The 15,750-nt window shown below is 38.2% G+C and overlaps 1 protein-coding gene across 9 annotated transcripts in view; it reads left to right on the top strand.

Annotated features, from left to right (window-relative positions):
* LOC143284774 (plexin-A2-like) overlaps nt 1-15,750 on the top strand; it is a 561,646-nt gene that overhangs the window by 463,471 nt on the left and 82,425 nt on the right. For all 9 annotated transcript variants that reach the window (XM_076591753.1, XM_076591756.1, XM_076591755.1 and 6 more), the window contains 6 exons: nt 6,411-6,524; nt 7,353-7,449; nt 8,379-8,548; nt 11,716-11,855; nt 13,043-13,151; nt 14,784-14,926. In XM_076591753.1, the coding sequence (XP_076447868.1) occupies nt 6,411-6,524; nt 7,353-7,449; nt 8,379-8,548; nt 11,716-11,855; nt 13,043-13,151; nt 14,784-14,926 (773 nt within the window). The remainder of the gene's footprint in view (nt 1-6,410; nt 6,525-7,352; nt 7,450-8,378; nt 8,549-11,715; nt 11,856-13,042; nt 13,152-14,783; nt 14,927-15,750) is intronic.

Below are 15,750 nucleotides of genomic sequence, written 5' to 3'. Positions count from 1 at the left end.
AATAGAAGAAATCACAGACACAAGCAACTTCTGAACCCTTTAATTTCTACCAGTACTTGACTAACGCAACCTCTCGTTCCTCCTCTCGTCATCGAAAATTCATAGAAATCGATCACAAGATGTATCCTCCTAACGAAAAACAGTTCGCTGCAGCGAATTGGCCGGTACTAGACAACAAGTACGGGAAGAGGCTCACGAAAAAGAAACTTCGTCAAAACTATTGAGAAAGACGGAACGGAAAACAATCCAAGACCTGCACGGTTCCAACCAAGCCATACGCAGATAAAGTTAAGCAAATGAAGAGGCAACTGAGAACCCAACGATGCAACAGTGATACACGGTGGAATAAGACAGTGACCAAACAGAAGACAATAAATCAACATGTTCAAGAGCAAAGCAAATCTGAAACAGCGAAAATAACAGTGTACTGTGGCAATGCCCTGAGAAACGTTAACATGCAGACCAAACATCCACTACAATGTACCGAACTGTCGTTTACACATATGATCTTCAAAAGACACAGAGACATTACTGGCAAAACAGGGACAATATTCAACGAGGGAATCAGTACGAACAGCATCAACTAATATTGATAGAAACATAAACAAGATTGACGTCGCGAAAGATGAGTGCAGACAATTGACCAGAAAGTTCTTTGGACAAACAAAACAACAAACACTACACGACTTCAGTTCTTCAACTGTTTTCTTGTTGGTACTTTAATGCACTGCTTATTACACCCAACAATCAGCACGTCTCTTGTGGAGTCTCGAATAGGATGAAGGGAAAACACCACAGTCACTCGTGAGCGCAGAATCACCGAAAACAACAAAAAAGTGTCTCACTCAACGAAGAAGGGATACATCATGATCTCTTTATCGTTAGGCAAGACCCGCACCAAGACATCCTACCTAAAGCCGGCTGGTGCCCTACTATCGCGAAAACAAGCTGAGCACAACATCAAACCAGTGACGGCCTTTATGGAGCACAGGGATTCAACAAAACATTATGCTCTTCGTTCATCCTTCAGTACAGCAACAGAAACAAATTGTCGAAACAGAACAAACGACAGTTGCGACCATTTCTATTGTTCAAACGAAATTTCACAACTACAGAAAACAGTCGAACAAAAACTTCAAATGTCCCCCCAAAATTTCCCTGGATCAAATAAGAAATCACAGTGGACATAAAGCAACACGTGGAGCATGCCGATTGGAAAGAGTGAAAAATTGTCCTCGTAGCGACCTTTCAGGATCTTACTAGATAGTGGCATAAACAGGACACGAATGATCTTGTGCGAAGAGGACGACGTAATCTCATCATGAAAACCGTATATACCTATTCAACCTAGGCGGTACAGCCACACCATAACGCTTGGAGAATCAAGAAGAAGCTAACATAGTTACCGACAGCTGCCTCGTGAAACAGATGTGCCCAGCAGCGTATAACGCCTGTTTCCCAAGAGCTGCGAGTTAGAAAAGTGCAGAAACATGACGCGAACTCCAACCAACCTCCCCACTGCAAGACAATCACCCCATCACATCATAATCACGTGACAGAACAAGTCGGAACCACACTACCAAGCCAACCTTGCTGACGCCTACAGTTATCACAACAGGTTACATGGCAACAGCAACATTCCGGCAGATGTACAAGACAGTTGGCAACTAACAACTGAAGAAAGAAAAGGAGCAAGGTTGTGGCGGGAATATTGCTACTGCCACATGTTGTAAGGCCGAAAAACGGTACTTACGCAAAACACTGTTGATACGCGACACGGACATCCAGCACCAGCCGCAAATCCAACTAAGCCAACATCACAATTTATTAAGACAAGATTGAGATGCACGTGAGTGTGCAAGCCAGACTGCAACAGTGTCCATGTGGGGCACGAATACCAAGACGGGACAATTCATGCCACAGACAACACGCAAGGCAACTACAAATCCTGAAGAAAGGCCTCGTGGTCACATGACCAAACGCCCTGTCCCAGCCGTTGATCATGCGCACAGACACCACCACCAAGGCGTCCTCTCCCATCGAAACAACCAGCCAGCTTGAGACAAACAGAGGAAAGAAAACCCAACGAACGCGGCACGACAACAACCAGATTTTTCAAACCTGTTGCGGCGAATGGTTTAGCAATTGCATTGTCACATAAGTCTTGGAAACAAATACAACGCCCTTCCTAGATCTTCGTCAGCGAAGCCAGGCCATGAGTGTTACATTTTTCTTTTCTTTTGTATATATATTTTTTTTTACAATCTAATTGTTATGTTAAAAAAGTCATTGAACATACTTTCATGGAACCTCAAAGGGTACAAAGAGACAATAGATGGACTTACGACAAATAAATTAGCACATGATTGGGTAATAAAACACTTCAGTAAATATGATATTATCTTTTTACAAGAAACCCATCTAGATAAAGACAGTGCAAGTACCATCTTCATTCCAAATTTTGCACCTGGAATTCATTATGTACGTCAAAAACGTTAAAAAGCAGTAAGTTCATCAGGGGGGATATCAATTTACATTAAAGAAGATTTAAGAAAGAACATCAAAATACTGCCAAGCAGTAACAGCGACATTGTGGATAAAAATACCAAGCACCAATGACAACGACGACACTTTTGTGGGATGTGTCTACATTCATGCAGAAACATCCTCTTTTGGAAAAGATAATACCACGGACATCTGGGATAAGTTAGAAGAAAACGTCGAAGAAATCAACGAAATGGGAAACATCATACTTTGTGGAGATTTCAGTGCACAAACAGCTGGGATTCCAGATTTCATTCAAATGGAACATGAAAACAACAGATGTAACTTACCTTATAATGATCATTGTGATTTGATATTCAACAGAAATTCAATGGATGGCTCTGTGCAAAAAGCTGGTAGAAGACTGGTGTCCATATGCATTGACAATAATTTGTGTATCCTCAATGGAAGAACACTGGGTGATTTAGATGGACACTTTACATGCTATAGTCCAAATGGCTGTAGTGTTGTTGATTATTTTATTTGTTCTAACACTATGAAAAAAGACATCTTACATATGAAAGTTCATCCCCTTAAATCTTTTTCAGATCACTGTCCGATGGAATTAAGTTTTTCGTAACTGGATTTTCGACAAAATCAGAAAGGAATTCGGTATCAGTTAAAACGTCAAGAAAAGAAACTTTTAAAGCTGAAGATGTCACGCACCGATACTTATGGGATGCCTTCTCAGACGAGAAATATTTAAGAGCTTTTGAAATGCCATGGATAAAAACCCAACTTGTTCAAATAGAACAAAGATTAGATACGTATATTGAAAATGAAACTGGTATTTCTAAACTAGCACTAAACAATACTATTAATGATTTTACACAAATGATGAAATTTGTAGCTAATGTAAGTCTTAGGAAGAAAACAAACGTTCGTAAGTGCAAAAGAAAAAATGTTAAAAAATGGTTTGATAGAGAATGTTATGAACACAGGAAAGATCTTAGATCAATACTGAATGCCATAAATAGGCATCCATATAATAAATCCCTATGCAAAAAATATTTTTCCAAATGTAAGATCTATAATAGACTGTTAAGACGAAAGAAAAGAATGTACACAAATGATCTTGCGAATAAAATCAACGACGTCCTTTATAAAGATCCGAACACCGCCTAGAAAACATTAAAAAGTTTACAGACTGCAGGCGAGAATGCCACAGGCAAATATCAGTTGAATACATCCATATGGATTTCACATCTGGAAAAGCTCATTGGCAAAGAGGTGAATATAGAAGAAAAACAAAGGCAAAAAATCAGAAACAAACTCAAAAAGAGTCAAATAGATGAGAGTCTGCTTTCAAATATCAACTTAACAATATCAAACAAAGAAATCAAGAAAGCGTGCAAGCGTGCAAGCATCAGAAAAATAATAAATCACCAGGATTGGATGCATTACAAACGAAATGGTCAAAACAAGTCTTCCAATAACTATCCATATCATTCAAAAAATGTTGAACATTATTTTCACACGAGGTATATATCCAGAATGTTGGAAAAATGGTTTAAGCATTCCATTGTATAAAAATGGGAACCCGGGAGATCCAAATAATTATAGGGGAATAACCTTAACCAATAGCTTAGGAAAAGTATTCTGCACAATATTAAATAATCGAATAACTGAGTACCTAGAACAAGGTGAACGCCTAACAAAGGAACAAATTGGATTTCGGAAACACTACAGAACAACTGATCAAATCTTCATTCTAAAAAAGATCATTAATGAAGTAATAAAAGTAAAAAATGGTAGATTATACAGTTGTTTTGTGGATTTTGAAAAAGGCTTTGATAATGTTTGGCACAATGCCCTGTTCCTAAAGTTGAAAAGAATGGGCATAACTGGAAAATGCTTTGATATAATTAAAGACATGTATGATCATTCCAAAATTCAAATAAATTCATACGAAGGTCTCAGCACAGAAATAACTGTACAGAAGGGTGTACAACAGGGCAATACACTAAGCCCAACTTTATTTAATATTTTCATAGATGATATTGTAAAATCTGTGGAAAGTAACGATTCTCCAAAGTTCAATGCTGTTTCACCGAGCAGTGTACCATGTTTACTTTATGCTGATGATCTGGTTATTCTGTCTTTAACAAGAAAAGGATTGCAACAAAAATTACATAATTTGAACACATATTGCCATAGATGGGGATTAAAAATTAATAGAGAAAAAACGAAAGTGGTAATCTTTAGAAGATCTGACCCAAAAGTACCAATATATTTTTACTGTGGGGAAGATATAATACAAACAGCAGAAGAATATAAATATTTAGAAGTTATATTCCACAAAAGTGGAAGTCTGATAAGAGCACAGGAACACCTAACTAAACAAGCAAACAAAGCATTGCATACTTTACGAAGAACATTAAAAAATATCAACATCAATCCAGGTACCATATCTATCAGAGGTATGGTTACCTTGCCAAGTCAAACCGGATGATTCTTTCGATTTAGCACATCTTTTTGACGACTGCTTATTGAATAAGTTTCCACATAAAAAAATTGCACATTAAATTCTGTAAGCAAATACTTGGAGTACACAAAAAAGCTATGGTGCTTCCTGTGTTAGGTGAACTGGGCAGATTCACAATAAGTTTAAAGATAATGTGTCAAATTATTACATATTGGATTCACATTATTCAGTTACCAGAAACTTCCCTCATCAACAAAATATATAAGTCCATGTACCAACAAGAAAACACAACTTCGCCATGGTTGATATTTGTTAGAAAGATACTCGAAATTATAGGCCTCGATCACATTTGGAAAAACCAATTCACATTCAGCATACATAGACTGAAATACGTCATATATAAAAAATTATCAAATACTGGAAAGAGAAAAGAGAAAAAACATTAAAGCTAAAATTTTACAATACGATTGTAGCAGAGTACAAAACTGAAACCTATCTTTTAAATATATCAGATACAAAACACAGACAAGCTTTAACGAAACTCAGAAAAAGCGTGCATGACCTAAAGATTGAGAAAGGTAGATATTTAAATATTCCACAAGAAGACAGATTGTGCAACAAGTGTAACATCCTGGAAGACGAAATCCATCTTCTTGATCATTGTATTAAATATAAAATCTTAAGGCAATAATTTTTAAAAGATATTCAAAATTCGAATAACACAGGAAATATTCCCAGTCAGGTGATGCTAACAGATGATGAATATATACAAACAAGATTAGGAAAATTTGTTTATGAATGCTGCTGCAATTTACTGCATTAGCTGATTGATTAATTGTGTGTTTTTCATTCATTCATTTATTTACCATTGCACTTGTGTCTTATAAACCTTACGGTTTCACGACAATAAAATCTATTCTATTCTGTTCTGTTCTATTCACACACACAGACACACACACACACACACACACACACACACACACACATTGATAATCAAAGAGAATTGTTGATTAGAACAGTTCCTTTTTAATGATTTGATAATGAAAGAGAAGTTTATTTGGGGAAAATTAATTTCTGATACCGTATTATCAGTCCACACATTCTGACAGCATGAAATTTTGAACATTTTTATTGTTGACACAGCATGTCTCATCTCTGTGTGTGAAGCATTCACTATTGCAATATGAGTTTTGTAGGTGTTTGACAATGAAGTTGTCATCTTCAATCACACAGACACCTACATGCATGCCACTATTTTCCGCATGCCCTGATGAAGTCCAGGAATAGGCCAAGGGGACACAACCCATATAAAATGTGAGGGAATTTGCACTGATCAGGGTAATGATACATTATCATGTATTGTGTTTGTGACACATTTTGAAGTGTGTTTGCAGCAGCATTGCAGTGACATGCCACCATGTTTTTTTCTCTCTGTTTGCAGGACTTTCAGAATGATTTGCGATGCGAGTTTAACATCGACACAGGGAAGACTGTCCCTGCTAAAGTGAAGCCTGTGCATGACAACAAAGTGCTCATAGAGTGCAGTCCCCTAACTGTAAGTGGCACAGTTTAATTTATTGTCACTGTACTTTTATTGTGTTTTTTCTTCTTTTTAAGATATCTTTAAACCTCATTTGTGATGAAATATGTTGTGCTTGTTCTACCCATTTTTTTTATTCTTGGTATCATCATCTGTTTTTGTTATACTTCCCTGTAAAATTCCCTGTGATTATCACTATGATCCTAATATGCTCCCATAATCCTTTTGTATTTATCCTAATCCCTTGATATCAAAGCTGTCAATCTTAGTTATTAAAGTCATTGTCTGTGGTGTCAGTGCATAATTAGATATCTCAAGAATATTTGGAAACTTTTGTTTTAATGTATGAGTTATTTTAGAACATATCTGTTTTACTGCATATTGCTTTTTTTAACACTAAACCTGCCATTTAACAATGTCTCATGTTTTTATTGAAGCAGAACAAAAAAACAACAACAAAAAACAGAAGTAGTAACAACAACCCAGTTGGACTATTCAACAATGATTAAGTTGAGATTGTATTTGAAAGTATTGACAAAATGATAAATAATGTTCAGCGGTTTCTCTTGCAGTACCACAGGCACAAAGTGGGTCATTGTTAAATGGCGGTTAAACATATCATCACAGGCAACATTCTGTGGAAGAAATCCACAGTGGTGAGAACACAAAATATATATATGCATGCACTTAAGGCCTGGATTTGTCCGAATGCAGTGATGCCTCCTTGAGAAACTGAAACTGTTTGTTGAACTACCATGTGTGTATGTTTGTGAAATGCTATTTTAAGGTCTTTTGAAAATGACCTTTTTTTTTGTTTTTTGTTTTGTTTTGTTTTTGCCACAGTTCAACTACCACCGCAATGTGAGCCTGTACAGTGTTCCTTTCAAGGTCTACTGGGGGGCCGGCAGTCACCCTCTGGATAACCCTGATGGAGTGCAAGGTTTGGTGGATTTGGGGGGACTGTCTATAGTTACCTTTTGTATGTACATGTGTGACTGCACTGTATGTCACACCTCAGAGCCAGATAAATGTTTTACTTTGAGATACACCTAAATTTGGATTTGTGGCTGTCAGTTTTCATATTTCATTGTATCAGTTAAATAAGTACTAAAGAATTTTGGTAATGCCTGTATAATGTATGTGCCATTACTTAACTAAAGTGAATGTTTGTGTGCATGTTATTTTATATGAACATGTATAAATCAGGGTCCAGTTCACATTGATCTGCATCAGTGCCACCATGTGTACAAGCAGTTATCTGTATGTATGAAGCCTTAATGTGTATAATGAATGTATGTCTGTTTGCAATGTGTCTGATTATAAATGGATGTTTAAATTTGTCAGACAGTAGATATATGTAAATGATTGTAAATGTATGTGAAAGATTGTAAATAAATATTTATACTTTTCAAAGTGTCGATATGCAAATGATTGTAACTGTTGATAGATATGAATTATTGTAAATGTATGTTTATATTTGTCAAACTGTAAATATTTGTGAATGATTGTAAATGCATATTTATATTTGTCAAAGTGTATATATATGAAGGAATGTGTGTGTTACAGTGATGGTGTACAAGTGTTCAGCAATAAATGTATGTTTATATTTGTCAAAGTGTAGATAGTTATATGTGAATGATAGTAATGTATATTTATATTTGTCAGAGTGTAGATATATGAAGGAGTGTGTGTGTGTTGCAGTGGTAATGTACAATTAAGTGTTCAGCAATAAACGTATGTTTAAATTTGTCAAAGTGTACAAATATGAGGGAGTGTGTGTGTTGCAGTGGTGATGTACAAGTGTTCAGCAATAAATGTATGTTTAAATTTGTCAAAGTGTAGATATATGAGGGAGTGTGTGTGTTGCAGTGGTGATGTACAAGTGTTCAGCGATGGCAGGGAGCTGTGGTGAGTGTTTCACAGTGGACAGCAAGTACCACTGTGGCTGGTGCGGCAACCTCAAGTGCAGCACAGAGAAATTCTGTTCGGCCACCTGGCTGTCTCCTGCCACTGTCTGCCCCAACCCCACCATCACCTTGGTAACCAGCTGGGGCTGTGGTGTCCGTCTCCCTTGTCTTCTTTGTTCTTTGTTTCCTTGTTGTCTGATCATCCTGCTGTCTTTCTTGTCACAAAGGATGTTTCACAACGTAGAACCCATAAATTCAAACTGCTGTCTGGGATGGTCGTGTCATGATGCAGTACTAATTTGTGAAGAAAGCTAGATACGCTACTCTTTGTAGCATATGAAGAATCTCAGATTATGTAACTGAAATGAAGATTGGCTCACTCTCACCCAACCCTAAGCAAGTGAAAATGTAATGTTACCTTGTGAGGAGGGAGATTGAAATGTATGCATATTAATATATGTTTTATTGCAACAGGGATGCAAGCATACCATTTCATTGTAGTTTTTGAAATAATAGTATACTGCCTCTAGTTCACCATTTGTATTAATGTGAAATAAGCAATAAAATACACACACCAGCACACACATATTTTCACACGCATGCAGTCTGTGTGTTTTGTTCTTCCTATGTACAGCATGAACATTCAGACATGACTATTCCTTTCTGAGCAGCATGCACAATGCACATCCACCTTCTCCCTGCAAATGTTGCATCCCACCCTGCACCCATTGCCCTTAGCTTCAGAGTTAGAGATACTGTCTGCAGCCAGATAGCATCATGGTGCTGGTGCTGATGCCTGCCACACAGTGCACTGCACAGCTGTTTATTTTCTGCCAGTGCTAACAAATACAGAATTCCATTCAGGCTGAAAAAAGAACAGTTTTCCACATAAACACTTCACAGGATGCTGTGCAATGGTGTGTCACTTGTATGAGTCTACACACAGGGAGTTCTGAATCATCTTCACTTAGATGTGTGTTTTGACATTCCTTTCAAAATGTAGTGTTTCAGGCAGTTTTAGATGTGTGTTTTGACATTCCTTTCAAAATGTAGTGTTTCAGACAGTTTTAGATGTGTGTTTTGACATTCCTTTCAAAATGTAGTGTTTCAGACAGTTTTAGATGTGTGTTTTGACATTCCTTTCAAAATGTACAATGTTTCAGGCAGTTTTAGATGTGTGTTTTGACATTCCTTTCAAAATGTAGTGTTTCAGACAGTTTTAGATGTGTGTTTTGACATTCCTTTCAAAATGTACAATGTTTCAGGCAGCTGTTAGTTTATGCTGTTTTTCCCCCATATCTGGTATCTTGCTGAGTATCATCATATAGTCTACATCACAATATTAGAAATAAAACAAAACAGTGCTTACATTGTTTATTAATCATGACTTTTTTTTCTTTTCTTTTTTTAATTTAATTTTATTTTTTTATGAAATCAGAAGTTCATTGCAGAAGTTCATTCTGTATCATACCTCCTATTTTTCATCAATGAACTCTGTAATCAGACTTAATAATCATATGTTACCATCAAACTTATTAATCTTATGTGTTGTATTCTTCCAGTGTTTGATGAATATGCTGGCTAAAGATTAAGTCACAGCTGGTAATTTTCTTAGATTCTGATTTGGCATCTTCAATGATTTATAGATTTTAAGATGAATGTAATGCATGGTCTACCATTTTGAAATCAGAAACCATGTGACTTTTGATGTCAGGAATGTTAATCATTTTCCATATTGTTTTTGGCTCATGTGTGTGTTTACACACAACGTGAGTCTTTGTACTTTACCCTGTTTCAGTTTGTGTGTGTGTGTGTGTGTGTGTACATGTGTGCGTGCGTGTGTGTGCGTGTGTCTTTGGATAGCTTACAGAAATTAATTTTCTTGGAAATACTTCAACTCTCAGTACCAAATTTGGGTTGAACATAGAGAAAAAAAATATTTCCACTCATACCAATTATAGGTTGTAAGTCCTCTGGACTAAACCGTATTTCTGGATCGTCAACAGTTTATTTCATTTAGTCTCCAGATCAGCATTAGTTTGTTGGACAAAACACACAGAGTGACACCAACAATACCATGACATATTTGTAGCATTTAAATATTTTAAAGAGGGTATTAACTTAACTAGAATGATGTGGCAATAGCCTTCATATGGCCTCAATGGTCGGTGAGGCTCTAAGCACCATAATTGGATTTGATTTGGACTAGAATGAATATACTGAAAATTCTGTTTGACTGCAGCCAGCTTGAGTGAAAAGTCTGTCACTGTGGGAATCGCTCTGCATACGTTAAGCCTGTCTACATTTCTTATGAAGTATCTGAATGGTAAAGTCATGGAAACACTGGAATATGTTAACAGTTTGACAGATACAAAGATACACTTTGAGTTGTTTGGATATTAGTGAAATGATTGTCTGGATATTAGTGAAATGATTCAACAGATCTACACAAATTTATATTTTGAAGGTAAGTTTAAGAAATTATTTGAATCAACTTACACTGTTTGTAGACCTTCTTATTGCAGTAATTCAGCTAAAATATGAGGTTACCAAATATCAGTTTTGGAATGTTTCTTGTGATCTTTCTGTGACAGAAAGCCATGATGAAGACACGGGAACATATATATATATATATATATATATATATATATATATTACATGGGAGGTTATGTGTCCAGCCCACTGATCAGAGCTGTCACTGGCAAATTATACAGGAAAATCCCCTTTAATAGGAAAAGCATATACATTGGCAGACAAAAAAGAGGGGTAATGCTGCACTCTAGTTATGCACTCTCCCTAGGGAGAGCAACCTAAATTTCACACAGAGAAATCTGTTGTGACAAGGTGTATGATACAATACAATACAATACAATACAATACAAAAATATTCTAAGACTGAGCACTGGTTACCCTCACCCTTCTCCCTCCCCACCACCCATGTTTTCAGTTTCATTCGGCAGGAATCACACATGAGCTGTAAAGGCTTTACCTCTTGTTTTTGGGTTTTTTTTTAAGGCTTGGTACAGTAAGTCTCAGTTTCAGTTAACTTTACAGGGTATTGTTTATATTTTTTTGTATTTTTGTATTATTTTGCTATGGGTTAGACTGTTGTTGATTTATTACTCTCTGTACATGTGCGTCAAGTGTGTATTTTTTAATCCAGTTTGAGCAATCAAGTAACCTTGTTTGTGTGGATGGAATGTCACTCACACTTGTATAATATACTGTTGTACCACATTGTGTACTGTTAGAATGTGAAGGTTTATTGAAATAAAATGATTGAAATGCGTGTGCTACAGATCCATCCTGATTCAGGCCCCAGCAAGGGAGGTACTCGGCTGACAGTGATTGGCAAAAACCTGGGTATCCAAGAGGACGATGTCAAAGTGGATGTAGATGGGGTGGAGTGTGTGGTTCAGGAGTTTGTGGCTCCCAAGAAGTAAGTGTCTGTTCATGCCGTAATGTCTGTTACTTGTGGTTCTCCGTTGCTGGCATTTGCCTTTATTTGTCATGCTGGAGAGTTACAGTGTAATGTGTTATCCACATCACTTGTTTTCAGTCTGTCTCTGTCTCTCAAAATCCAGTGTGTTGTTTCTCTCTCTCTCTCTGTCTGTCTCTGTCTCTGTCTCTCTCTCTCTCTCTCTCTCTCTCAGTCTAGAATGAATGTGCCATAGAGACTGTCAGCACACTTATATTCTTGCTTCTGAATATTAGCACGGTTATTCTTTTTTCTTACAGTGTTATATTCCAGGACTTGAGAGAAAAATATTTCCAACATTTCTTTCACCTACTTTCTTCTTGCTTCTTCATTTTCTTTATTCTTTTTTTAAGGGGCTTTTTTGCTGACTGTGTGAGTGCATCTATTTCATTTTACATTATGGACAATTAAACCAAATGACCAAGTATGAGAAATGACATTCATCACATTTTATGGAAACAAGGCATTGAATTCATCTAAACTATACACTTATTCATCAAGCAGCAGTCATAAAAAGTAGACAGTACAACAGATATAAATGCAACAGAACATTTATATTATATGTAACAGCAAAGAATGAGATGAAAGCAATGCAAGAGATATGTAATATATGAAAATTATCTGATATTAACCAAGAATATGAATTTAGTGTAGGAGCATTTTAAAAGAAAGAATCAACAAAATAATTTCTTCTTTTTTCATCCAATGCCTTGTTCAGATGCCTAATTGAATCGGCCTATGCATGCAGACATCACATGCATGCACACATATATGCTTGTGTGCATTCACCCACAACTGAAACGCAAAATGCAAAGATGAATTTTTTAAATTTTTTTTATACTATATGATGGGCACATTGTTTAAGTATATATTCATTCAGTTTGTACTTGTTTTTGCTTTTGTTGTTGTTATTGCTATGGATAACACAATGTTATATGCAACCTCACCGATCCACCCTTCCCCATTGTATTGTGGCCCAAGGCTGATGTACATTAAACTTTCTGAGTTCTGAGTTCTGAGTTCTCTCACCCCCTTCCCCCTTCCACTCTCTCTCCCCTGTACAGATGTTTGCTGACATACCTGAACACAGGCATGTTTACTGTCTTGTCTACACCCATGCTAAGCACATGATCCATTAACTGTTTCAGGATTGTCTGCGTCACTGGAGCAGCCAGCATGCAGTCTCAGAAGGGTCATGTTCGAGTCATTGTTGGAAACACACACAGTGGCATCTCATCCAAAGAGTTTCACTATGTGGTCAGTTATACTTCTCTCTATCTCTCTCTCTCTCTCTCTCTCTCTCTCTCTGCACATGCGTGAGATAACATTCACACACACATGCACATGCATGTGGGCACACACACACACACGCACACACATGCGCATACACACATACACAGACACACAACACAGATGCACACACACAAACACAGCATTCAAGAAAGTATACAGAGGAACTATATCTATCGGTTAGAAATTCACTGAGGATGCAGTGAGTTAGCCTCAATTGACTTACCGAAGGGAAACAACTGTATGGTATGTTTCTGAAGCTGGCAGATGACCAAACTCGTGATGACTGTTCTTGTGTAGGAAAAAGAGAATGATCTTGACCAGAGGACCAACATGGAACAGGAACAGAGTTTCTTTTGATAAATGAATAGTGTTAGAATGACTTTGAAATTCACAAGATAAAATCGTTACAACATCCACATTCCATGCTAGATCTCACATGAAACAGGAGAAAACAGTTTTTAAAAGATAAGAGATGGAAGAGGGGGATGAGAATACACTGTTACTTTTGTTTGAAAAGGACCTCAGTAGTGTGTGTTTTGTTCTAAAACTATTTTCAGTCCATGTGCTATGAATACAACGACCTTGGACAAAATTTAGCTGACTGGCACACAATTTTATGACTCTGAACTATACAAGTGAAGAACTTACTGGAAGTCAATGCAAGAAATCTATTTCGTGTGCACCATAGGGCCATTGAAAAATTACACACATGCATCTTTTCACTCACACCATACAAACAAAAGCAGTGATGTCAAAGACTAAATAAACAAAAGAGCAAACAAGGAATTAAACATCTGACACGTCCTCCCTGTACTCCTGCACAGTGTGCCCAGACTGTTCACTGACACAGTGTTGTTAGGTGTGCACTGAAACAGGGTGTTGTTAGGTGTGCACTGACACAATGTTGTTAGGTGTGCACTGACACAGTGTTGTTAGGTGTGCACTGACAAAGGATGTTGTTAGGTGTGCACTGACACATTGTTATTAGGTGTGCACTGACAAAGGATGTTGTTAGGTGTGCACTGACACAGTGTTATTAGGTGTTCGCTGACACAGGGTGTTGTTAGGTGTGCACTGACAGGATGTTGTTAGGTGTGCACTGACACAGTGTTATTAGGTGTTTGCTGACACAGTGTTGTTAGGTGTGCACTGACACAGTGTTGTTAGGTGTTCGCTGACACAGGGTGTTGTTAGATGTGCACTGACACAGTGTTGTTAGATGTGCACTGACACAGTGTTGTTAGGTGTGCACTGACACAGTGTTGTTAGGTGTTCGCTGACACAGTGTTGTTAGGTGTGCACTGACACAGTGTTGTTAGGTGTGCACTGACACAGTGTTGTTAGGTGTGCACTGACACAGTGTTGTTAGGTGTTCGCTGACACAGTGTTGTTAGGTGTGCACTGACACAGTGTTGTTAGGTGTGCACTGACACAGTGTTGTTAGGTGTTCGCTGACACAGTGTTGTTAGATGTGTACTAACACAGGGTGTTGTTAGATGTGCAATGACACAGGGTGTTGTTAGGTGTGCACTGACACAGGATGTGCACTGACACAGGGTGTTAGGTGTGCACTGACACAGGGTTTTGGGTGTGCAGGAACCAGAGATCATGGACATCATTCCCAGCAGTGGCCCCATGGACGGCGGGACACGGGTCACCATTGTGGGCAACCACATGGACGCTGGCACCTCCATCAGTGTCATGATAGGAACTGACATGCCTTGTCTGAATGTCACCAGGTAGGAGTTATGTATGATAGAAACTGACATACCTTGTCTGAATGTCACCAGGTAGGAGTTATGTATGATAGGAACTGACATACCCTGTCTGAATGTCACCAGGTAGGAGTTATGTCCCTTGTGTTTTGTGGCGAGAGGATGAGGATGTACCTGTCTGAATGTTCAAAGCATTTTACAGTAATCAAGTCATAAAAGATGCTTTATGAAAACAAAACCCCCAAAGCATTTGATAACTGAAAAAAGAACATTTTTTCAAGACATTAGTCATCAGCAGAGACAGGCACTCACATATACAGACATTCACATTCCAGTTGTCCCAGTGGGATGGGGAATTTGTGAGCAACAACTCTCCCAGTTGTGTGGACACAGGGCAGGACACGTCCTCATATTGGGATTCTGTACCTGGCCTCTATCTCAGTCACTGTTCTGAGAAGGTCCTCAGTGTGTCCCTTCCTCCCTCCCTTGCTGAGTCCTTATACCCCCATCTCCCTCAGTGGGGAAAAAAGCTCTGGCTTGGGGTGGGGGGGGGGGGGACCTCTCCTTTGCCTACCCTGGTGTCACAGGATGGTTGGCACCCACAGGTGGATTCCCCCATTCTACCTGTGGTGCATGCTGGGTTGCCGGGAGGACCAGGGCGCAACCTCTCGTCCTCTCCCCCCTGGATCCAGCCCAGCACATCTCACAGGGTGGAACAGGCTGCCCTGACAGGCAGGATTGACTATTTGTTGGTCAGGCCGACCTCCTTGGCCAATAGTTCATCTCTGTGGGGAACTCTCGCCTCGGCCACCCCACATGTGACCTCCATGCTCACTACAGCCTCCCTT

The sequence above is a fragment of the Babylonia areolata genome, chromosome 8 (genome assembly GCF_041734735.1).
Source record: "Babylonia areolata isolate BAREFJ2019XMU chromosome 8, ASM4173473v1, whole genome shotgun sequence".
Taxonomy (NCBI): Eukaryota; Metazoa; Mollusca; class Gastropoda; order Neogastropoda; family Buccinidae; genus Babylonia; species Babylonia areolata.
The sequence above is the reverse complement of the archived record's forward strand: the minus strand, read 5'-3'. Positions and strand labels throughout refer to the sequence as shown.